Below are 25,207 nucleotides of genomic sequence, written 5' to 3' on the forward strand. Positions count from 1 at the left end.
CTAACTATGCTTTGCCAACCCTGTTGGTTGTGTCTGTTACCCATGATTTTATCAATAATAGTAAACATGAATTTGGCAGTTGGATGTTTGACGGAATGTTGATATAAAGCATTGGTCAATTTCTTATTGCGGATGTCACTCCGATGTTCCCCTATCCTTATTCTTAAAGAACGGGAAGTTTTGCCCACATAAAAGGCATTACATTGACACGTGGCCAAATAAATGACCCAACTGGATGAGCAATTGCCAAATGTTCTAACATCATACACCTTACTTGTATTGGAGCTAGTGAATTGTTTAAGCTTATTCACTTGACTGCATGAGGTGCAATGGCCACATGGGAAAGTTCCCAAAAGTTCATCCTCTGTGATCGTGAGCTGTTTGTATTTGGCTCCACCACTCTCCTGATGTTTATAGTGTGAAAACAGTGTACCCAAAGTTTTGCCTCTCCTACAAGAGAATTGAGCATTGGTTTCCCAAAATTTCCCGGAGATAATCATTGGCTAACAAAATGTTCCAATTGTTATTAAGGACATCCCTGACAAGCTGATGATTCCTGCCATAAGTGGTAATGAATCTGATGTTATCATCCTTTGGACGATTACCCTTATCTTTGTATTGTAACAATGAATTTCTATTCTGTTTGTCGGTCCAGACTCTGGCTGATTTAATATCAAAGCAAGAATATCCCCTGTCCAAAAATCTAATCCTCAAATCTTCCTTCTCATAGTCAGCAGTTGATGAATTGATATGTTTCATTCTCAAATATTGAGATTTGGGGATGTTGCGGATGGTGTGGCGCGGGTGCATACTAGAAGCGTGAAGTAATGAATTGAACTGTGGATATTTTCTATGGATTTTAGTACTAAGAGTATGGTCACTGTTCCGATATACTGTAACATCCAAAAAATCAATTTGGTGCTTATGGGATGTAATAGAAAATTCAATACCCCATATGTTATTATTTAAATATTCCACAAATTGAGTAAGATAAGCAGCATCCGCACGCCACACCATCCAGCAAAGTATCTCCTCCAGATGTCCATTTCTACAAGATAGATGTTATGTAAGGGATTGTAAATCAGGCACTCTTCCAGGTATGCCATAAAAAGATCGGCATATATTGGGGCAAAAGAAGCACCCATGGCAGTACCTCGAAGTTGCCAATAACAATCCCCTTGGAAATAAAATACATTTTTGTTGAGGACATGTTCGGACATGCATAATAAGCAATGTATTGAATCCAGGTGGATAAAGTTCAGCTTTATTTAACCAAAATTCCAAAGCCTGAAGCCCCGCCCAGTGTGGTATGCTTGTGTAGAGGGATTTCACATCCAAAGTGCACATTAGCCATTCCGGCTCCAATTGGGTGTCCTCAATGATTTTCAGAAATTGGGTTGTATCTTGTATTCTGGCTCTAACCTGTGTCAAAAGTGGTTTCAAATATTGTGTTAAAAATACAGATAATGGTTCAGTCAATGAACCATGGCCAGATACAATGGGCCTACCTGGGGGATGTGTAATGGATTTGTGTATCTTTGGCAGCAAGTATAGAATTTGCTTCAATGGATCCTTAACCTGAAGATGTTGGACAGTTTTCTTGGCAATAATGCCCTCATCCAATGCATCATTAAGGAATGTATCGATTTCCTGTTTACATTTATTAGTTGGATCCACACCCATATGCTTATAACATTTGGAATCAGATAGTTGTCTAAGGCCTTCCTGAACATAGTAATTCATGTTTTGAATTACCACCGCTCCTCCTTTATCAGCTTGGAGTATGACAATATTATGGTTGGATCTAAGTTCGGAGAGTGCCTGTTTCTCTTCAGGGGTAATATTGTCTGGTGCAATATTACATTCCAAATGGGGAAAGTGAAGGTCCTTGAGTACAGCTTGTTGAAAAATGCCTACATTCTTATTCATGGGCGGTTGAAAAGTGGATTTATGAAAAGTAAACTCAGAGGATCTTTGAGAAATTGAGTTATCCTGTTCTGAAAAAAATATCCTGAGGTTAAGTCTACGGCAATAGTCCATCACATCCATAGAGATTAGATAATGATCAGAGAAGAAACTGGGAACAAAACCCAATCCTTTATTAAGAATGTTGTGCTGTTGATCAGTTAGTACAAAATCAAACAAGTTAAGAACATTTTCAAATGGTGTTCTCATTGTTTCAGTAATGATTGTATCAGTCCTGACATTGAGTCTGTTCCTATTTCTATTGACATGTTTCCTCCCCCCTCTGGATTTCCTACCACTTCTAAAGAGAAATGGGGATTGGTTTTCTTCTTTAATGGTGAGTTGGTGGTTATTCCACCCTCACTGTCAGTATATGATGACTCCTCCCCTGATGTACTTGTGTGGAATTGGTCTCTATGTTTCAGTATGGACCTCGGTCTCTTCCTGGACCTGCCTCTGGTCACACCCGATAAGGTGTCTTGAAATCTCACAGTTCTCTGTGTTTGAAAGGGATGTCCCTTGTCATAATCCATAACATCTCTATTAAATGTTTTAACCTTCCTGTCCTTAACCAATTTGTCATAAGTAGTCAGTTCCTTGGACAACCTATCTAATGGCTGATGATAGTTGTTACTAGATTGGAATTTCTTGCATTCCATACTTAATTCTTTGACTTCTGATACACATACATCAATGGTCCTCTCATAATAAGAGGCTAGAATTTTAACAAACACCATAGAACCATTTCTTAATGCCTCGTCCCATTCATCAGTCAGCCTCTGTTCAGATCTGCCGACTAGTGTGCGAAGTTTAATTCAAAGGCCTCTAGGGGCCAAGTTTTTGTGTAAATAGGCTTTGAAAAGTCTAAGGTGCCATATATTGGCTCTCAGGCCTTTAAGTCCTTTTTCCAAATTACGAAATGCTAGTACACAACTATCACCAGTATAAGTCCCAAGCAACAACCAGAGCCAACCAAATTCTTATACTGGTGATTTGGAAAAAGGACTGAACAGAAGTCAAAGAATTAAGTATGGAATGCAAGAAATTCCAATCTAGTAACAACTATCATCAGCTATTAGATAGGTTGTCCAAGGAACTGACTACTTATGACAAATTGGTTAAGGACAGGAAGGTTAAAAAATTTAATAGAGATGTTATGGATTATGACAAGGGACATCCCTTTCAAACACAGAGAACTGTGAGATTTCAAGACACCTTATCGGGTGTGACCCAGAGGCAGGTCCAGGAAGAGACCGAGGTCCATACTGAAACATAGAGACCAATTCCACACAAGTACATCAGGGGAGGAGTCATCATATACTGACAGTGAGGGTGGAATAACCACCAACTCACCATTAAAGAAGAAAACCAATCCCCATTTCCCTTTAGAAGTGGTAGGAAATCCAGAGGGGGGAGGAAACACGTCAATAGAAATAGGAACAGACTCAATGTCAGGACTGATACAATCATTACTGAAACAATGAGAACACCATTTGAAAATGTTATTAACTTGTCTAATTTTGTACTAACTGATCAACAGCACAACATTCTTAGTAAAGGATTGGGTTTTGTTCCCAGTTTCTTCTCTGATCATTATCTAATCTCTATGGATGTGATGGACTATTGCCGTAGACTTAACCTCAGGATATTTTTTTCAGAACAGGATAACTCAATTTCTCAAAGATCCTCTGAGTTTACTTTTCATAAATCCACTTTCCAACCACCCATGAATAAGAATGTGGGCATTTTTCAACAAGCTGTACTCAAGGACCTTCACTTTTCCCATTTGAAATGTAATATTGCACCAGACAATATTACCCCTGAAGAGAAACAGGCACTCTCCGAACTTAGATCCAACCATAATATTGTCATACTCCAAGCTGATAAAGGAGGAGCGGTGGTAATTCAAAACATGAATTACTATGTTCAGGAAGGCCTTAGACAACTATCTGATTCCAAATGTTATATGCATATGGGTGTGGATCCAACTAATAAATTTAAACAGGAAATCGATACATTCCTTAATGATGCATTGGATGAGGGCATTATTACCAAGAAAACTGTCCAACATCTTCAGGTTAAGGATCCATTGAAGCAAATTCTATACTTGCTGCCAAAGATACACAAATCCATTACACATCCCCCAGGTAGGCCCATTGTATCTGGCCATGGTTCATTGACTGAACCATTATCTGTATTTTTAACACAATATTTGAAACCACTTTTGACACAGGTTAGATGCAACCCAATTTCTGAAAATCATTGAGGACACCCAATTGGAGCCGGAATGGCTAATGTGCACTTTGGATGTGAAATCCCTTTACACAAGCATACCACACTGGGCGGGGTTTCAGGCTTTGGAATTTTGGTTAAATAAAGCTGAACTTTATCCACCTGGATTCAATACATTGCTTATATGTATGTCCGAACATGTCCTCAACAAAAATGTATTTTATTTCCAAGGGGATTGTTATTGGCAACTTCGAGGTACTGCCATGGGTGCTTCTTTTGCCCCAATATATGCCGATCTTTTTATGGCATACCTGGAAGAGTGCCTGATTTACAATCCCTTACATAACATCTATCTTGTAGAAATGGACATCTGGAGGAGATACTTAGATGATTGCTGGATGGTGTGGCGTGCAGATGCTGCTTATCTTACTGAATTTGTGGAATATTTAAATAATAACATATGGGGTATTGAATTTTCTATTACATCCCATATGCACCAAATTGATTTTTTGGATGTTACAGTATATCGGAACAGTGACCATACTCTTAGTACTAAAATCCATAGAAAATATCCACAGTTCAATTCATTACTTCACGCTTCTAGTATGCACCCGCGCCACACCATCCGCAACATCCCCAAATCTCAATATTTGAGAATGAAATGTATCAATTCCTCAACTGCTGACTGAGATAGCTAAGGAAGATTTGAGGATTAGATGTTTGGACAGGGGATATTCTTGCTTTGATATTGAATCAGCCAGAGTCTGGACCGGCAAACAGAATAGAAATTCATTGTTACAATACAAAGATAAGGGTAATCGTCCAAAGGATGATAACATCAGATTCATTACCACTTATGGCAGGAATCATCAGCTTGTCAGGGATGTCCTTAATAACAATTGGAACATTTTGTTAGCCAATGATTATCTCCGGGAAATTTTGGGAAACCAATGCTCAATCTCTTATAGGAGAGGCAAAACTTTGGGTACACTGTTTTCACACTATAAACATCAGGAGAGTGGTGGAGCCAAATACAAACAGCTCACGATCACAGGGGATGAACTTTTGGGAACTTTCCCATGTGGCCATTGCACCTCATGCAGTCAAGTGAATAAGCTTAAACAATTCACTAGCTCCAATACAAGTAAGGTGTATGATGTTAGAACATTTGGCAATTGCTCATCCAGTTGGGTCATTTATTTGGCCACGTGTCAATGTGTGGGCCATTTATGTGGGCAAAACTTCCCGTTCTTTAAGAATAAGGATAGGGGAACATCGGAGTGACATCCACAGTAAGAAACTGACCAATGCTTTATATCAACATTCCGTCAAACATCCAACTGCCAAATTCATGTTTACTATTATTGATAAAATCATGGGTAACAGACACAACCAACAGGGTTGGCAAAGCATACTTAGTCATAAGGAGAAATACTGGATTATCCACTTTGGAGCATTATTTCCGCCAGGTCTAAATGATCATTTATGATGCACATTTCCACACAATAAATTGGAGACTGATTTTCCATGGATTTAGGATAAGTATATTCCATATTTTGTATTGATTACTAATTAGCATCAGCACATTCAACATTTGATTTGGGTATTGTCACATTTAGCATGATGGACATACCTTTTATTATTGTTCTTCTGACATTTTTTATGCCAAAGACAAGATGGGTTGATTTGTGGATGCTACATTTATAGTATATTTTTATAGTATATTTACCCTACATGCAGGATTAGTTACACTGCATTGTGTTTAATATTTTCTGGTATCTTATATATTTAGGATGGAATTTTTTGACGTGTATGATTGCATTTACATGTTGTCGTCTGATATGTTTTGCATCTCCCATGTTTATCAATTTGATAATAATCTACCCCTCACTCAGGATGTAATATCAGCTTTATCTACCTTAACAGGAGATAGCTGATTTGGGTCTTAGCTCTGTAGCCCTTTAATAGATATTGTTCACTATTTTCATGTATTAGTGGTTATGTAATAAGATATCTGTTCATTTTGTGTGGACTATACCCTTAAATGTTGACATCATTATTATTATTATTTTCCAATGGTTATGTTTATTTAATAGAGGAAATGTATACATTTTCGTTTTTCAGCCCTTAACCTTTACAGCCTGTTAACATCTTCATGTATAATGTATGGGTATGGAACATACCTTTATTTCTATTGGTCAGGGGGCCATATATATGTATCTACGATTGACTGGTGAAATGTCTTAGTTATTTTTACCCTCACTGAAGAAGGCGCATGCCGAAACTAGTCTGAGGACAACGGAATCTATATTGGTGCATTTATATGCACTCTTTTCATCAATACACAACTTGGAATTGTAATTGCTGGCCTTTGGTGTGTTTTCGTACTTAAAGTTGACCTCTGCCTTTGCATATGAAATCTCTCAACAGAGCTTATCCAGTTAGAGCTCTTGCCCATTCACAAGTCCAATGATAGCATGAATATCCTGTCAGTGAATCTTTACCTCTTTTGCATCAGAAGTAGAACATAGAGTAGAGGGTTAGCTATGTATCACAGAGAATACTTTTTCTATGGAAGAGTCTTCTGTTTCACGTAAACGAAGCACTTCTCTAACTTAGTTCAAGCGTAATTTAGATGAAAGGGTGATTCACACTTGGTTTAGCACCTATATCCCTCCTGTGTTGGGACAATAAACATCCCAGAATTTACTTTTTCTGCCTGCCTCTGGGTTATATGTATGCAAAATATAATAGCTTAAAAACTGCTGTGGGAATGTAAGGCTAGGTAGACGTAAGATCCTCACAGTTCAGTAGCATACCAAGTAGCTGTAAATGGGCTGGAATCAGGGTTAGACTTTTTTTTCCAAGATTTGGCTGGCAAATTATTTCATATCTTGTTTGTTTTAAATGTACTTTGCTAACATTAAGGGGGCTGTGATGCTGTAATAGATTACACCATTTGGGTAAACTAGTCATTTATTCTGCCTTTTGTTAACCGTGTTTGTGGTAGACAAGATACAAGCCTGTCGTTAGTTTTTCTATAAGCTGGGTATTAGAAGTTTGACACACACCCCAGAACTGTACTCTTTCCATTGGGGTCTCACAAGAATGTTTGTATGTGAAACACAAATAAAAGATGATAGTAAGTGAAATTTTGTTATGGTGTGGGTGTTGTGTAGATTACTCGGAAGATTTTTTTGTTCAGTACTTTTAAGATGTTGCTAAATATGCAAGTGGCTGAATTTGTTCTTTTGCTGTAAGAGAAGAGTTGGTTTATTTTAAACAGTGCACACAAACTCAGATTAGTAGCAGTGTTTGTTTATGCCAGGTGATGGTGTAGAAGTTTTCTGCACCATTTTTTACTTGACCTTACTTTTATAGTCCACAAAGAAATAACAGAAACCACTTTTGCATGCCTTAAATGAAAAGCTTCATCTCGTCTGATCAACTGCAAATAAATAGTTGTAGACAGTAACGGAACTCTTTTAGGTCTCACTGAGCATTTTTAAAGTAAATCTAACACAGGTTGTGACTGTTCCTCCTTACTGGAAGCAACTTAAAACGTTTATTTGAGTGGGGAAACCAGTTGTAGCAAAACCTACACATTTGCTAATAACAACCAAACCTAGGGACACAGAAGTTATTTGCAAACAGTAAAAGTCCTGCAAACTTCCATACCTGAAGTAACCCGACTGATTTTCCTGGGCTAGTTCTATCTGGTTTTGTGCTGCCCTACCCTGCCCCCATTCCCACCCACCCCTGACTCAATTTCCTTTATAGCTAGCCACACCTCCTCCACCCACTTCACTAGCCAATCATACAACACACCTACACCTCTTTAAATCCCCACCCCCTTAGTACTCACACTCTTACTCCATTCCTATAGTCTTTCATCACCCTCTGAACTAACAATCTCATCTGTCTCACACTACTCATATGCCTACTATTCTTAATATAGTATTTCTCTTTCTCCTTTCAACTACATTACTTTTTCTCTCAGTTCTCACATGCTATCAAAGCACTATTGATGTCCTTCAAGGATGCAACTGCAGTCATAACATATGGGTTGTCCTGCCTCAGGCAGCCCTCGGTCGGCCGAATTCCAAAGTCTGGGTCCGGCGTCAGCTGGTGTCACCTCCTCTCCGACGTCACCACGGCTGGAGTATAAAGGCATCGGCCGACGCCATCTTCTAAAGTCTTTCTTGCTGCGCGGTGCCCGAATCAGAAGCAGTTCGCAAGTGCCGGTCGGTCAGCTCCTGTGTTTTCAGTACCGAAGTCATCTAAAAGCTAAGTACCCCGTTGGGGAACATTTATTCTTGCCTCAGCCGATGTCAGAACAAATTGAGAAAGTTAATAATTGTTTGTCTTGTGGTAAACAAATACCTCATAAGGACTTCCATTCTCTCTGCCTTCCTTGCCTGGGCCCAGACCACGACGTCTCGGCCTGTGCTGCCTGTGCTTGCTTTAATAAGCGCACTCTCAGGCGCCCGGCAGAATTCGCCGAGGACTTTTCGGTGAATCTTTTGCGATATCATGCCGTCGGATCAACCGACTACCCAATCTGCTAAAACGCAAGGACCGACCGACATCCTCGGCCCGCGTCCACTACCGATGCTACTCCCAAACCCTCTGCTAGTGCTCCGGTCCCTTCGGAAGTGGTAAATCTACCGCTCCAGGCCGACAACACAGCGTTAACACAACCTTCGGTCTCGGAGATCTCTCCGGTGCCGGTTGTTGATTTTCCTCCGGAAACCGAAGTTCTGGATCTACCCGACACCATTTCTGTGGACAAGGTTATGCCTGCACGTGGGGCTGCTAGGCCTCCTGTATCCATGTCCATCAAGGCCTTTGCACATGCTAAGGCCGCCAGTCAGGCCAAGGCCCATCATAAACCTACTGCCCAGGCCCCTTCTTCTGATAAGCAGATCATGTCTCTGGCTGCTGATCTTATTTCCCTTATCAGGGGGTCTCAACCTCATCCGGAAAGGGGTTCTCAGCCACCTGCAGAGAAAAGGCCCAGAACTGAGCAGGCGGACGACCTCTCTTCGGATGAAGCCTCTGGGGATTCTGAACATTCTGATACCCAAGAAGAATCCTTCCAGGCCTACGAGGACTCTGATGCTGAGGAATCAATTCCCTCTGCCTCCCCTCCAGAGGATTTCTCATTTGGTGAAGTCCTGCATTCCATGAGGGAACATTTTCAATGGCAGGGTCAGGAATTCTCTGACTCCAGGAAAAGGCTTCGTACCTTCCTCAAGCTTCCCCAGCACAGACCTTTAGCTATTCCACCTGTTATGGATGTTTTGGATGATGATTTCTCTGACTCCAGTGCTAACCCTGATTCTCTTCCTCCGGCCCCTGTCAAGCCGGACAGATATTATAGGGTCCCTGACACTCACAAGCACCTTTTTAAGGCCCACTCTCTGGATCTGGAAACTATTTCACAGGGCCCCAAGGGAGTGGCTACCTCCTCTGCCAAAAACCCACTGCCAGCGGACAGGGAAGCAAGGTCCCTGGAGAGATGGGGTAAAAAAGTATATACCTCCACTACCCTGGCCATGAGGTCACTAAATTGCCTTTTTCACATGTTTCAGTACCAGGATTTTCTCCTGGATGATTTACAGAAAAAGTTAGCCTCTCCTGAGCCTATTGATAAAAAGGCATTGCAGGATCATATACATAACACTCAGCAGGTTAATAACCATTTTCTTCAGTGTGGTTATGATGCACTGGAAGCTTCATGTAGGGCAGCTATGACTGGGGCTGTGATACATAGACATGCTTGGTTAAAGGATCAGTCTTTGCCTGACCATGTTAAAGTAAAGTTACTTGATGCACCTTTGGAAAAACAGAAGCTTTTTGGTGCTAATGCACAAGATGTATTGAAATCCATAGAGGAAAAAGCAAAGTCAGTACAGACAGTCAAGGATTTCCTTCAGGTTCAGCCACCCAGATTCAGCAGAAACTGGCCCTCAAAGAATTGGTCCTTCCCCGGATCAGACAAGTTTCAAAGGGGAAAAAGCAGACGTGCCCGAGGTAGAGGGCAATACCGAGGATCTTACAGGGGACGCCAATGGCAACCTCCAAATCAAAGAAGTGGCGCAGACAGTTCAGCTGCACCGCAAGGACAATCGCAATGACTTGACTTTCATTCCACCTACAAAGGTTCAAAGAGAAGCACCTTTGGGCGGAAAATTATCCTTATTCTCACAAAACTGGCATATCTTAACCAAGGACAACTGGATTCTGGATTTGATAGACAAAGGTTACAGATTCCACTTCCACACATTACCAATAAGACAAGGCATGCCAAACCTGCCACATCATCAAAGAGCAGAGGCACTCTCTCAAGTTTCCAAGCTGTTAAGTATAAAAGCAATAGAAAGGGTTCCTCCACAGGAGCAAGGCCAGGGATTTTATTCAAGGCTGTTCCTTGTTCCAAGAAAAGAAAACAAATTGGAGACCCATACTGGACTTGTCATCTCTAAACACTTTTCTCATAGTGCCAAAGTTCAAAATGCTGACGTTGCAGCAACTCCTTCCCATGCTGGGCAAGGGGTCTTGGCTGGTCACTCTGGACCTCAAGGAGGCATACCTGCATGTCCCAATCAGACAAAGCTGCCGAAGATACCTCAGATTTCTTGCAGGGACAGAGCATTATCAATTCTCAGCATTGCCGTTTGGCTTATCTACTGCGTCCAGAGTGTTCACGAAATCCCTGGCATCAGTAGTGGCACACTGCAGACTGCAGGGGATTCAAATATACCCCTACCTGGACGACTGCCTCATACAAGTAGACAACAAACAAACCTTAAAAGAAAATTTGGACTATGCCATGCGTCTACTACAGGCCTTGGGATACACAGTCAACATCCAGAAGTCAAAACTACTGCCATCCCAACAGATTATCTTCTTAGGAGCCAAACTGGACAAAGAAAACCAAATGGCCTACCTCAGAGGAAAAACAGCAGCATTTACCAGATTACTTCAAAGGCCTAACAAAACTCTCCCAGCTGACTGCAAGGAAAATCCTGCAGGCCCTGGGGTTCATGGCATCTTGCATACTTCTGATACCTTTGGCAAGACTTCATATGAGAAAGCTGCAATGGTATTTAAAAAACTTATGGTCTCAACACAGCCAAAGCCTAGAGGACATAATCCCACTTATTCCATGTCTGAAAAAAGAATTTTTATGGTGGGCTCAAGCCAGTCAGCAAAACAAAGGCATGTCTTTCAACAGACCTCAAGCAGGCCAAATGATTACAACAGACGCCTCAGACCATGGATGGGGGGCACACATGGAGGACAGATGCATTCAAGGGCAATGGACCCCGAAGGAAAGACATCTGCACATAAACCAAAAGGAAATATTGGCAGTGATACATGCAATCGAGACTTTTTAAAAATCACTACAACAAGGACATTTGCTGATAAGGACAGACAACACCACTGTCATGTGGTACATAAACAAGCAGGGAGGCACTCATTCTTATGCCCTCTGCAGACTAACAATGCTTCTCTGGGAAAAATCCCTGAGCCTGAAGATACATTTACAATCCCAGTTTGTACCAGGCAAGGACAATGTACTGGCGGACAACCTGAGCAGAAATGTCATGGATCCACACGAATGGATGCTGCACCCTCACATTTTCTCTCAACTGACAAAGACATGGGGAAGACCGGATGTAGATCTTTTCACCTCCCACTTAAATCATCACCTGAAAAAGTTCTGCACAAGGACTCACCATCCTCTAGCCTGGAAAACGGATGCTCTCTCCTTCAGCTGGAATTCTCTAAAAAAATTATGCATTCCCTCCTCTGCCTCTGCTGACCAAGGTGATACTGAAGATCAAAGCAGAACAACCAACAGGTATTTTGATAGCTCCAGACTGGCCAAGGCAACACTGGTACCCATTGCTATTGACCATAACTCGGACCAAACCATGGCCTCTGACCCTATGGCCCCAGCTCCTAACACAACACAATTACAGGACTGTGCATCAAGACCTGAAATCATTACATCTGACAGCCTGGAGGCTAACATGACTTCTCCACCTAACTCTCTATCAAAATCGGTTCAAGAAATCTTGCTGGAAGCACGCAGACCCTCCACAAGAAAAACATATTCAGCCAAATGGAAGAGATTCAGCATCTGGAATGCCAACAGGGGTCAGGACACAGCATTACCGAGTATACCTCAGATTTTAGAATACTTGCCAGAACTACTTCATTCTGGACTTTCATACTCTTCAATAAAGATTCATGCCTCAGCAGTCTCAGCAAAATACAACTGTGACCCTCCAGTGTTTTCTCATCCCTTGCTAAGACAGTTTCTGAGAGGAATAAAGAATATCAAACCTCCCAGAAAACAGCCAGTACCTGCATGGGACCTCAATTATGTGTTGGAAAAATTAACTCTTCCTCCATTTGAGCCAGCAGCAACTTCAGAAATGCAATTTCTTTCATGGAAGACGGCCTTCTTATTGGCAGTCACATCTGCAAGAAGAGTTTCGGAGATACAGGCACTCATGGCAGTGCCTCCCTTCCTCATTTTTCATCAAGACAGAGTTTCTCTAAGAACCAATCCTACATTCATGCCCAAAGTTATTTCCAGGGTGTCTCTAAATCAAGCTATTCACCTGCCTGCATTATTCTCCAATCCTCAAAATAGGGGGGAAAAGCTACTGCATACTTTGGACATACACAGACAACTACGTTACTACTTGGACAGAACTAAGGCCACCAGAAAGTCTGACCAACTGTTTGTAGCCTATGCTGCTGGAGTGCAAGGAAAAGCAATCTCCAAACAAACAATTTCAAAATGGATTGGACATTGCATCAGATTCTGCTATTCTTTCCATGGAAAAGGTGTGCCAGCCAATATTAGGCCACATTCCACCAGAGCTATGGCCACTTCCACAGCTTTCCTAAGAGGAGTGGCAACAAAGGACATTTTAGAGGCTGCTACATGGAGCTCCGTGCATACATTTACCAAGAACTACAACCTGCCCTTATATTCCAGATCCCGAGCAGGCTTTGCTTCGGCAGTCCTGCAGGGGATTTTAGCTACACCATCCTTATCTTAGTTCCATCCACCCCCAGCTTGGCTATGGTATTCAACCCATATGTTATGACTGCAGTTGCATTCTTGAAGGACATAGTACAATTTTGTACCTACCATAAATGTAGATGTCCGATAGATATGCAACTGCAGTCGGATTTTCCCTCCCTCCTACCCCTCTGTGTCCTTCTTTTTGGGTCCCTACCCCTTTTCCCATTAGCTGGGGGTATTCCTATGGTGTATCTGTTTATTACTGTTGTGCATGTTTGGGATTATTTTTTATCCATTTACAAAATTTAGCCTTCCTAGGAGGGCACCTGGCATCTGGGGCAAGAAACACTGACGAAGATGGCGTCGGCTGATGCCTTTATACTCCAGCCGTGGTGACGTCGGAGAGGAGGCGACACCAGCTGACGCCGGATCCAGACTTTGGAATTCGGCAGACCGAGGGCTGCCTGAGGCAGGACAAACCCATATGTTATGACTGCAGTTGCATATCTATCGGACATCTACATTTATGGTAGGTACAAAACTGTACTTTATACACACCAAATCACCCACACTCACTTTTTCCCCAGACCACAACACATCTACCCTTACTCTCATTTCCCCCTCCCTATCTAACTTCACCATTATTGCCATACATAGATTCAAATACTTCCTTACACCTAAACAGCATGTCGACCATAAAAACAAATATCCACACATGCACCCAATCTCTCCAGTAATCAATTTCATATTATCCAGCCTGTTACTATCAGGAGACGTCCACCCCAATCCAGGTCCTAACAATTCTCCTCAAAATACGTTCAATACCACTACCACCTCTGTGCTCTCTTCCACCTCTCCATCATCCATTACTAATACTATTCCCCAAAAAAGACTCACCCTCTCATTTATATTCAACTATAGTTAAAAAAAAAAAAAAAAAAAACACACTTCATGCTTGGATCACTCAACATAACCCAAACATACTTGCCTTGTATGAAACCTGGTTAAAACCAAGTATTTCTAATTCTGAAATTCTTCCCCCTAGCTACAGTATCCTTAGGCATGACATACTTTCAAAAAGAGGAGGGGGAGCCGCAATAATGTATTCTAACTGCCTGTCTGTCTCCCCTATCTCTTTTCCCATATCTGACTTTCAACCAGCTGAGATAATTTTAGCGGACTTTAAACTTAGCTACTATAAAAAGCTTGCCATTGCATCAATTTATATCCCTCCTGGAAATAATGTCCCCATTTTAGAACACTTTCTATCCTGGATATCTAAAAATATCCCTTATGAAACTATCATACTAGGAGATGTCAATATTGACTGGCTGCAGATCAGTAAGGAATCACCTTCTACCTCTCTCAACCTGTATGGATTCACACAGCTCATCTCTTCCCCTACCCACCTTCATAAATTTTCCACTACTGGTTCACTTATTGACTGGATGCTAGTATCTCACCCCCAACATTCCCATAATCCAGCCACTCTACCAGACATATTAGGTGACCACCTACCTTTACTAGTTCACAGAAACTCTGAACACCTGCATAAAGCACAACAATGTAAGGTGAACCGTGATCTATCTAGCTATTCTCCTGACTCACTAAATCACCTCCTCTCTACTATAAACTGGTCCTTTCTCTCTAACCTCACTCTTGATGAAGCAGTCCTACACTTCAACAACACCTTTCTATCCATCCTCAACTCCCTTGCCCCCACTAGGAAAACTCGCATCAAATTCAGATATGCCCCAAGGCTAACTAAAACTACCCTTACACTCACGAAGACCAGAGATAAAGCTTGGAAAACTTGGAAAGGCAATAATCTCTTTCAACCTTATCTGTTACAGGGAACTTAGAAACAAAGGTAAGAAACAAATCAGTCTTGATAAAAAGACCCATTACCAATCCTCACTTAACGATCCCAACTGTAATCCTAAAAAATTCTGAAACTCTGTTAATAAACTTCTCTCACCTGGTACTCTTACCCCACCCACACCTTATTCTGACAAGACTCCTCTGGAAATAGCAACCCTCCTGAAGTTCTTTATTGAAACCATTGAAAACTTAACTGTAACTAACTTCTCCACCCGCACCTCTTTCAATCCATCTACATCTTCATCCACCTCTGATTCACCTCTCTCACCCTCACTCTCATTCTCACTATCACCTGCTCCCACCACTTGTATCACGTTGCTCTTAACTAAACTAAAACCTGGTTCACCCTCAGCTGATAACCTTCCTCCATTGTTCCTTAAACATGCAGCTACATCTCTAGCTTACTCCATATCTATCCTGATTAATAGTTCCATAAAAGAAGGCAAAGTCCCTGAAATTTAGAAGAATTTTTTTGTAGCATCTCTTCATAAAGGAGGAAACTCCACTGAGCCAACCAGTTTCAGACCAGTTGCCATGCTGCCTCCTCTCTCCAAAATACTGGAAAAGTGTATCCATAAGCAAGTACTTAGTCATCTGCTACAAGAAAACCTACTCACACCAACTCAACGTGGCTTCCACCCCACACACAACACAGCTACCCCTCTTGTATCCTTTACTAATAACATTGCTCAAGTTAGGGATAATAGCAAAATAGCATCAGCCCTCTTTCTGGACTTGTCGAAAGCATTCAACACTGTATCTCATACCATACTTCACCATAAACTCTCCAACCTAGGCTTCTCAAACTCCACCACCTCCTGGTTCTGTGATTACCTCACTAATAGACACCAGGCTGTTAGATGGAATTCTTCCTACTCCCCCTTTCTAACAGTTAGGACTGGGGTCCCACAAGGATCGATATTGGGCCCTCTCGTCTTCAATGTATTTACCAATTACCTTTTTTTCTCATCCTGCCGCAATCCAGTCTTATTCAATATGCTGATGACTTGACCATCATCTCTGCTGACAGCATAGTAAATCTTCAATCCCTTACACAAAACTCACTCCACTCAGCTGAAAACTGGCTACAATCCAACCAACTCCTGCTAAATGCAAGCAAAACTAAGCTACTACTTTTCCTACCTAAAAATCGGGAACATGCAAAACCAAACTTTTCCGTAACATCCCTTAATGGAACTAAAATTTATGTTGACAGCCAAACAATACTCCTTAGAGCAATAATTGATGATGAACTTAAATTCAACCATTACATTCATAGCTCAATAAAAAAAGAAACACCAAAAACTAGGTCTGCTTTACTGTCACAAAAACTTTCTTCCCTGTGCATCCAGGCCATTCCTTGCCCAATCCCTGCTTCTACCATCCCTACTCTATGCTTCACCTATTCTTACCCATCTACAGAGTAACCTAATATCCAAACTAGAAACCACATATAACAAAGTAGCCAGATTTGCTTCAAATCAACCTTACAAATCCCATCATTGCCTCTCATTAAAGGCTTTACACTGGCCTGAATTTTCCAACTTACTGTCTCAGTCCCAACTCCTTATAGCCCACAATATACTAAACAATCCTACGCCCACTAAGAAATACTAATCAATACTTTCTTGAAGTTCATAAGCCAAGCAAAACCTTTGGGAAAATACTCTATTGTCACTAAAAAATTGGAACACACTCCCTTTAGCCCTTAGACTACTTAAAGACAATGCCTTCAAGAAACAGCTTTTTTGTTTTCCTATCAAATTGGATATGCCCATGCTGTAAACTAATATCCAAGAAACATTCAGGGATAACCTAACTTAACTGCATCTCTTCTAGCTCTCTCTCTCTTACTACTACCTACTCATTTTTTTTTCCGTCATATTCCATGCTAGTTAGCTCATGTTGCACTCTATTCCCATAATCCCTTATTACTGTTCTTTAATTTATTTATTAACTTCCCAAGTTTACACAACTTTATCTGTATATTTACTTACTTCATGCCTAGTACTTTGGTTCAGCAATGTATTGACCTTAGTCTTACCATATTTCTGCTTAGTTTCTTGCTATACTACGTGAAAATTTCCATATATGTATTATATTGTATTTCTATCTATTCTATGTATTCCTTTATTGCATGTTATGTAATTGCTTCAGAAGTATGTATACTTAAAATGTGACCTGTGTTTATCTTTGTTCTTACTATTTGTTTACTTAAACTTTTTTGGGAGCTTTTCTCCTCGGGTCTCTGCTGAAAAAGGGCTTCTAAGAACCCAGACAGACTTACCCGGTTAACAAATGTAAATAAACTTGAGAGAGTTGACACAAGGGAGGGAGCTGCTCCACCTGGGAGGGGGGGGGGGTTAGGATAGGCCACCATGAAGGACCAGCAAAGCTGGCCCTTTCACTACAACTGGGCTGTCACACAGAATGGATGAGCTTGTAGGGGACTTGTAAGCAGGAATAAATGGGCTGTATGATTCTTGCCTACCAGGGAATCCCCAGCTACTGCAGAATAAATAGGCTGGATGCAGGTAGAGGATACTGTGGACCTGGGCCTGCAGGGATAAATTAACAGTTGAGGGAGAGAATTGCTGCCATGTCATAGACATTTGCCAGTAGTGCAGTTCAGGTATTAAGCTGGTTTGTGGCTAGTGTTTCACACTGATTAATGAGCCTGTATTGCTGTTTATTGCTGAAGAATAAAAAAGCAGTCAGTTTTTCTGTGGTTTTACATCCATTGTATTGCTGCTGTAAGTAATTTGCTAACTTTGCCCATAGAAAACACTTTGGTCTCTTCTGTTTATTTTATGCACATTTAGTACTTACCACTTGCTATGTTATATTTTTAGCGCATGGCACATACCTGGGTCGAATTCGTTTGGAGGCTCACAAGCCACAGCAGATCCCCATTGATTCCACAGTTTCATTTGGTGCTTCTACAAGATTGTATACTTTACGAGAAAAGCCACCGACTGTTCCTTCTGCAGTGAAAGGAGAGGAGAAGACTGGAGAAGATGAAGAGCTGAAGGGTCTGCTCGGCCTCCCTGAAGAGGAGACTGAACTTGATGTATGTATTTTATGTTACTGTATGGGAAAGAAGTATTGTTACTGGTACCCGTAGTAAGTAGTACATGGCACTGTTTTTTTGTATGTGCTAATCTTCAGTGAGGGTCAGTCTATAAGTATATCATTAACAGTTGGGTTTAGTTTAACACTGTTGTCTTCCTTCACACTTAAATGGTTCATTTATTTTTGCCTTTATCCATTTGAAGGCCAGTGCTGGTTTCGTAACTTCCTGGTTGGTGTACAGGTGCTCATACATATATAGCTGATGTTGACATTGGGACCTTTATCCCTCAGTTGTCTTTTTGTTTGCATCACTTCCCACATCATCATTGGAATCATTTCATATGTGTAGCAGCTCACAATTATCAACTCTCTACTGTTTTTTTAGGTCTTCAACGTAAATAAAATAGATGTAATTTTCTTCTGCTCCCTAAAAAATGGGAAACAGAGACTTGACAAAATTGAGAGGAAAAAGATAAGGGCACAATGATGATGCTAAAGGAAGTAGCCATAGTAGTAAAACAAAATCTGCCTGCTCTGTTAATATGGTTATAGAGGAACTGAATGCATTTCAAATGACTGGGTACTTTTGTAGGAGTAATCATTGAATGCCATAATTTTGTCCAAAATTATTGTCAGAAGGTAAGTGCATGAATGCATCTTTTATGTCTTTGTTGGTGTTTCCTGTGTTTTTGTACTGGATGCCATAGTTTAAGAGCACTTTGGTGACATTTAACTAAGCTTAGATCCACTTCACTTTTAATTCAACTCCCCTTCTCATGCCATCTTCCTTTGACTCTAAAACTTGAAATCTTTGCAAAGGGGAATATTTTGTTATGATGCAAGAAACCACAAAAGGAAAAAGAACCATTGTTGGACAAACTGGCTAAAATGCAGTGAAAGGTAAAAGATAACCATAAGACTTTCTATAGCCTTGTCAGAAACTTCAAGGGCAGCACACAGCAATGTGGTTAATGGTGCCACAGTCACTGAGCCTGATGATTATAGCGAACCTGTAAGTGAACAAATTCAGTTACATCTCCTCCCCCAACCCATCCCCGCAATAATACCCTCAAACATATAACCCCTCCAACTACAAGAAGGGAGCATGTACTGGCTGCACTCACTAAAGCCAAGAACATTGCCCTGATAACATCTCAGGATTTGTCCTGAATAATGTAAAATATAGCTTATAAGGACCCCTAGAGTCATTATTTAACTCTAGTCTTAAAACAGGCTTTAAGCAATATTTAGGGGGGACTGCAATGATAATCTTCCCTTCATAAGGGATGACTTTCAATAGATCCTGGAAACGACAGACCCATTAGTCTGACTAGTCTTCTTTGCAAATCCATAGAAAATTTCCATGGCAGTTCGATCAACAAGGGCACATTGGATGTCCAGACACTGAATCCATCCCAGTTTGATTTTGTCAAAAGAAGGTCATGCTTACTGAATCTGGTGGACATCTTTGAAAAAGTCACTAAGGCAATGGATGAAGGGAAAACTGTGCCTACTGCTTGTCTAGATCTGCCTAAGGCATTTGATACAATACCCTACTTGGGCATTGTCAACAAACATACAGAACTAGGTATAAACCCTTTTATAACACACTGGATAGTTACCCTGCTCACAGGTTGGACCCAGGAGGTTAGAATCGGGGGGCCACCTTCACAATGTGATGAGTTACCAGTGGAGTCACCCAGGGATCTGTGCTAGGCCCACTCCTCTTTCTACTATTCGGATTTCAAAGACCTCTGGGTAAACATATTTGCAGATAATTGCAAACTGGGAGTAGTTATTGAATGCTCCCAAGATAGCAGCCTTCATGAAGGTCTAGTAGAGACAAATGCTTTAGCGCCAAAGCCATGACTTTAAATTCACTACCAAGAAATGCTTTGTTAGTACCTTTTGGGAAGTTTGCCACCCTGGGTAACTAAATCATCAGTAAAACCCCCTTGCTAGTTGATTCACTAGTTGGGTATGTGGGAACTCTGATAGTAACATAGCCTTCAACCGAATCCTTCTATGTTGCCCAACTTATAAGAAAAAGCATGGCATATAGGTCCAGAGAGGTCATCATACCACTGTATTTGGCCCTCATCAGGTCTAACAAGAGTATAATGCCCCTTTTGGTGTATACCTGATCAGACACATGTAGCAACTGGATTGCCCACAAAAGTTCCTTAAAAAAAGAATACAGGGAATAGCATAATGTCTTACACAGATAACCTCAAAGCCCTGTCTCTTTACTCTGTATCATATAGATTTCTAAGAGGTGATCTCTGCCTAGCATACAAGACATCCCTGGACCCTGTTTTGATAAACCTTTTGCATACCAGTAGAACTACATCAGAACTACTAGATTAAAAGACCTAAGTTTTACTTGCAACATAAATAGGACATGTTGGAGAGAGAGTCGTTTCTCAGAGAATTCCCGTTCTCTGGAACAGAATCTCCATAAGTGTAAAGCGGAGTGCCTCCCTATCCCTTTTTAAGTTCAACTTGAACCATTGGACATGTAATCGGAAATTCACTCCTAGTCTGACTCCTATATCTCTCTAATAGACAGAGGCAGTCATTAAATCACCCCCTGTGAATCAAATGTAAATCAAATTTGAGTCACATTTGGGTTGCATGGCTTGGCTTTTAAGGACCCTAGTGGACAGCCTAGTGTACACCTATGAACCTGTGGCAAGCAAATATTTGCAGATAGTGCAGTGGATCAAGAAGCTTAAAAAAACAAGTCCTTTCATAGACTGATCTACTTCTGGAGGAGGACTTCTGTATAACCTATACAGGTTCTTGTCAAACGTCAGATAATGGCAATTATTGTTTGTAGTATTCAGCTTCACCACCAGATAAGTTTTTTTTTTTTTTTTTTGTTTTTTTTTTTTTTGGGGTGGGGGGTGATTTTAATTTTTTATGGTAGAATTTTCATTGTTGATCCTGCATATGAGAACCTTGCATCCAAATAGGATTCAAAGTGGGACTACAACCCCCCCCACCAAAAAAAACACACATTCTGTACAATATAAGGTGTTTGGAAAGCAGAGTGTCAAGAGTGGTAAAAGTGACCCTCAAATATCTTAACATTTGGTTAAGATTCTGGATAACCGAGTGTATATGCACATCACGTACCTATAATGTTGTAATGTTAACTTCTTTTAACAACTGACCAAGGATTATATCTTAATCACCTCCTGTTTTGGCCATCTTTTGTTCTTTGCTTGTAAAATCCAGTATCTCTATAAGGATCAGCATATTTTCTTGGATTTTTCAGGGAATGTTAATTGGCTTTATTTTGATGACTGTGTTTTTGCTAGTGATGAGGCCTTGTCTCAGATTTATGAAGCAGCATGTTAAGTTCTTATGTTTGAGTTCTGTTGTAATTGGTGGAAGTGAGTATTCTAATTTTGGCATTGTTTTTTATGACTGTACAGTTTCTAGTTTTGCTTGGAAAAAGGCTAACAGCAAAATTTTGTTAGTAATGGCACTGTGCACTGAAAGATGGAAGGTTCTAGCATTATTCTTGGGTATTTAGTCATAAACTTGTAGGAGAGAATTGCTATTTGGTTCTTGCAGTAGAAAGGGTTGAGCATTAGTTGGCCTTTGCGGTGGTCTTAAAAACTTTGTTTTGGTTTTAGTGTATAAAAACAAAAAAGGGGACCTCCTTTGAAACACAAACCACCATTTAATTAGATACGGACCTTTTTCGTATTAACATAGGTTAAAAAGAATTCATCAGAGTAAACAGATGAAACCAAACCACAAACAGTTTAAGAAATATACAAAGGTATGCAGCCAGTAAGAAGCTGTCCCATAAGAACATATTAACTAGTCATGCCTCACTGAGCAGTGTGTTAAAATATAAAGCAGCTTGCGTTTTAAATGTTTTAACAAACATCCAGTTAATTTGTATACAATTTTTATAATTCTGTGTTGATTTATTTTACTACATTTTCTATTTTGGAGGGTTATTTATCAGAAGAAAGTTTTTAGGAATTGTTTTAATAATTGTACAGCTGTACAATACACCTTTAAATACTGATGTTGCGTCAACTGTTGAATATGCATGACTAATATATTCTTATGTGGCAGCTTCTTATTGGTTGTGTACCTTTTTAAATTAACCGAGTGCTTGGAAGGTGCCATGCAACTTTGGAAGCTGTCTGGCTGTTAAATCTTGGGTGGATAGAGCCCATATGTAGCTAAGACTACTACAGCAGTGATCATTTGAACTTCTGCTGTTATGGGAAGTTTACTTACACAACTGTACTATGTTTGTAGATTTCATTGCTTTATAGCAACACCTTCATATCACCCCCTTTACTTGGATGTATATAGTGTTTTTTGTTGGTGGGTGCTGCTGATTTTGTTAGGCAGTTTTTTTTTTGGGGGGGGGGCTGTGTGTGTTTGTGTGGTCTTCAACAGTAAGTGTTAGTAAAGCTTGCATTTTCAGTCTACTCTTACTCCCTTCTTTCTTAGGAAAAAGAGTACTGCTGTCTGTGGCTGTGAAGGACTATCCTGCTGTAGCAGCTGATTGGTCCTTCACATTTACAGGCGTGCAGAGAAGGAGTCTGAAGCTCTGAGAGACTGCCAAGACAGACAGTAGCAGGGCACTACTCCCCAAATGCCAGAAAGGCAGTGTGTTCTATGAACATCTACTGTTTTGCTGCCATGCTTAGATGCAATTATTTGATTTGGCAGAGCTTGAATGCCCATTTCAGTGGATCAACTTTATTTGGACTCAAGGTCAATAATAACTTGACCAGAAGTGAGCAGAGTGGCAAAAGTTTGTCTGCCATTGGAATAAGTTTCTCCATGTCTCAAAGGTCCTTTTTACATAACCAGAAGAGTGGAAACCATTTTTGGTTATGGAAGTCCCAAAGCTTTGTGCAAGACACTTCTGACGGGACCCCACCTCCCTGGAGCAGAGGGAAAACTTTTAATGGACATTACCCTAGAGGCAGAGGCAGACCACATAACCAGGGTTTTGGAGGTCTTTTCCCAGACAGACCCTTTCACTGCCCCTGCACAGTTGTCAGACTGCCCTTTTCTGGAGGCATTTGGGGGGGGGGGGGGCACTTACTGTCAACCCAAAAGCTTGAAAGGCCATTGCTGTCTATTATTGAGTATGGAGTGTGGTTACTGAAGTCCGTTCCATTCCCTTGGTCATCCCTCCTAAAAGTGATGGGCAAAACCCTTGTAGATGTTCCACCCCAGCAGAGAAGGCAGCAGCACATGAAATACTAAAGTTGCTAGAAAAAAGGTGATCCAGGAAGTCCACCAGACCACAGAGGATCTGGAGTCTACTCAGAGTTCTTTTTGGTGCCAAAAAAAGAATGGGGAACCAAGGTCAACATTGGACGTAAATCAGTTGAATCTTTTTGTCAAAGAAGATGCCATTCCAGATGGTCTTCGTACAGTCCACATTACCTCTTCTGGAGAAGGACGACTGGATGTGATGTTTGGACCTACAGGACTCTTACTATCACATTATGATAGCTATGCAGCACTGCTCTTTGGCCGTACCACAGCCCCAGGTGTTCAAGTGCAGCCTGTCTGAGGTTGCTAGGATTCTGGGTGTTCCCATATTTGGATGACTGACTTGTCACGGCCCCCCAAAAGGGATTCACTAGATGTCCTATTCATGTATTGTAGTAGTCTTTACATGAGAGAGTTGCCTGCCCAGGCGACCTGACATCTGCCAGTATAGCAAAGTCTTTTACTATTATAAGATGTGTGGCACGTCTCACGTAAGCAGCTATCGAACGTAGGCCATAAAAGTGACGTACATGCGCACCATCCTCTGAACAACTTTACTGCCAGTCAATCAGATCACCAATCCCAGATGTCACTCTGCTGCCAGAATTGAGTGCTGCTTCTAAAGAAAAGTGACCCATCCTTTTTCCCTTGAGTTAATTTCATCCAAGAAAGAGAAATGTGATTGTGGAAGGCAGATTCCAGACAGAGTTAGTCTGTGTCTCTTTTGCCGTGGGCCCAGCTATGACCATAAGAATTGTTCTATCTGCCAGTCATTCGTTCCCAACACCTTTTGGAGCAGACCTTCCTCCATCACAATTTAGAGAATCAGCACTTGAAAATACTTGCTAAAAGTTTGATGGAGGGTTCCTCCGGCCCAACGACTGAGCCTACTATGAAGTTGAAGGCTAGAAGGCTTAGGCCCGAAGCTTCAGGTGCGCCTCTACCTGTGGATGTCTCTCCTGAGGCACATGGTAGCCGGGAGATGCTGCTTAGGATCCATATCCTCAGGCTAAGCCCATTTTGCAGGCTGCCTTAGACCCAGATGACAGCACATCCAGAGAGGCCTCACAGGCATCTGGTACAGAGGAACAACCCAAGGCTTATTCTGTTGGAAGGCCTTGGGAGATTCACGCAAATCCTTGTGAGGGAAGAAGTTGATTCGGGCATATTTGAATGCAGGCCTACATCGAAGCCCCTGACATTACATTGGGAGGACGTGCCTGTTAAGAAAAAACAAAAGATTAAGCATGCATCTCCTCTGCAAGACCCCCAGAAAGAGGGACAAAATGATGCCCAAGGATTATTCAAGGCCTTCATGTCTGTGAGGCCTACTCTGGGTCACTTGCTCCTTTCTTCTTCTGGCCTACCCCCCCTCCAAAAAAGGGTCCGACAACAACCTAATTCAGAGGAAGAACTTTCATCTGGTGATGACATTGACTCCTTGGCCTATTCCTCACAAATTCCTTCACCATTAGACTGTGCCTACCTTGAGGAAGACTCTAATGGGATGGACTCCCCTATGGAGGAAATCTCATTTGGAGAAACCCTTATAAAAATGAGGGACCACTTCAAGTGGGACAGCTGTCAAATGTCTGATGCTCAGAAGAGGTACTATGACCTCCTTGCGGTGGAAATCCCCAGTCCTTCAGCTATCCCACCGGTTAATCCTGCCTTTCTGGATGCCTTTGCTTCCACGTCCCTACATACCGACTCTCAGCCTCTGGCCCCTAAGAAGCCAGG

The 25,207-nt window shown here is 41.3% G+C and overlaps 1 protein-coding gene across 1 annotated transcript in view; it reads left to right on the forward strand.

The window, feature by feature from the left end:
• Window positions 1-25,207, forward strand: part of PPP1R8 (protein phosphatase 1 regulatory subunit 8) — a 781,869-nt gene that overhangs the window by 521,752 nt on the left and 234,910 nt on the right. The window contains exon 4 of the mRNA XM_044060239.1: window positions 17,983-18,200. Within this exon, the coding sequence (XP_043916174.1) occupies window positions 17,983-18,200 (218 nt within the window). The remainder of the gene's footprint in view (window positions 1-17,982; window positions 18,201-25,207) is intronic.

This window comes from Protopterus annectens, chromosome 1.part2 (assembly GCF_019279795.1).
Source record: "Protopterus annectens isolate FY-2018-M chromosome 1.part2, PAN1.0, whole genome shotgun sequence".
Classification (NCBI taxonomy): domain Eukaryota; kingdom Metazoa; phylum Chordata; order Ceratodontiformes; family Protopteridae; genus Protopterus; species Protopterus annectens.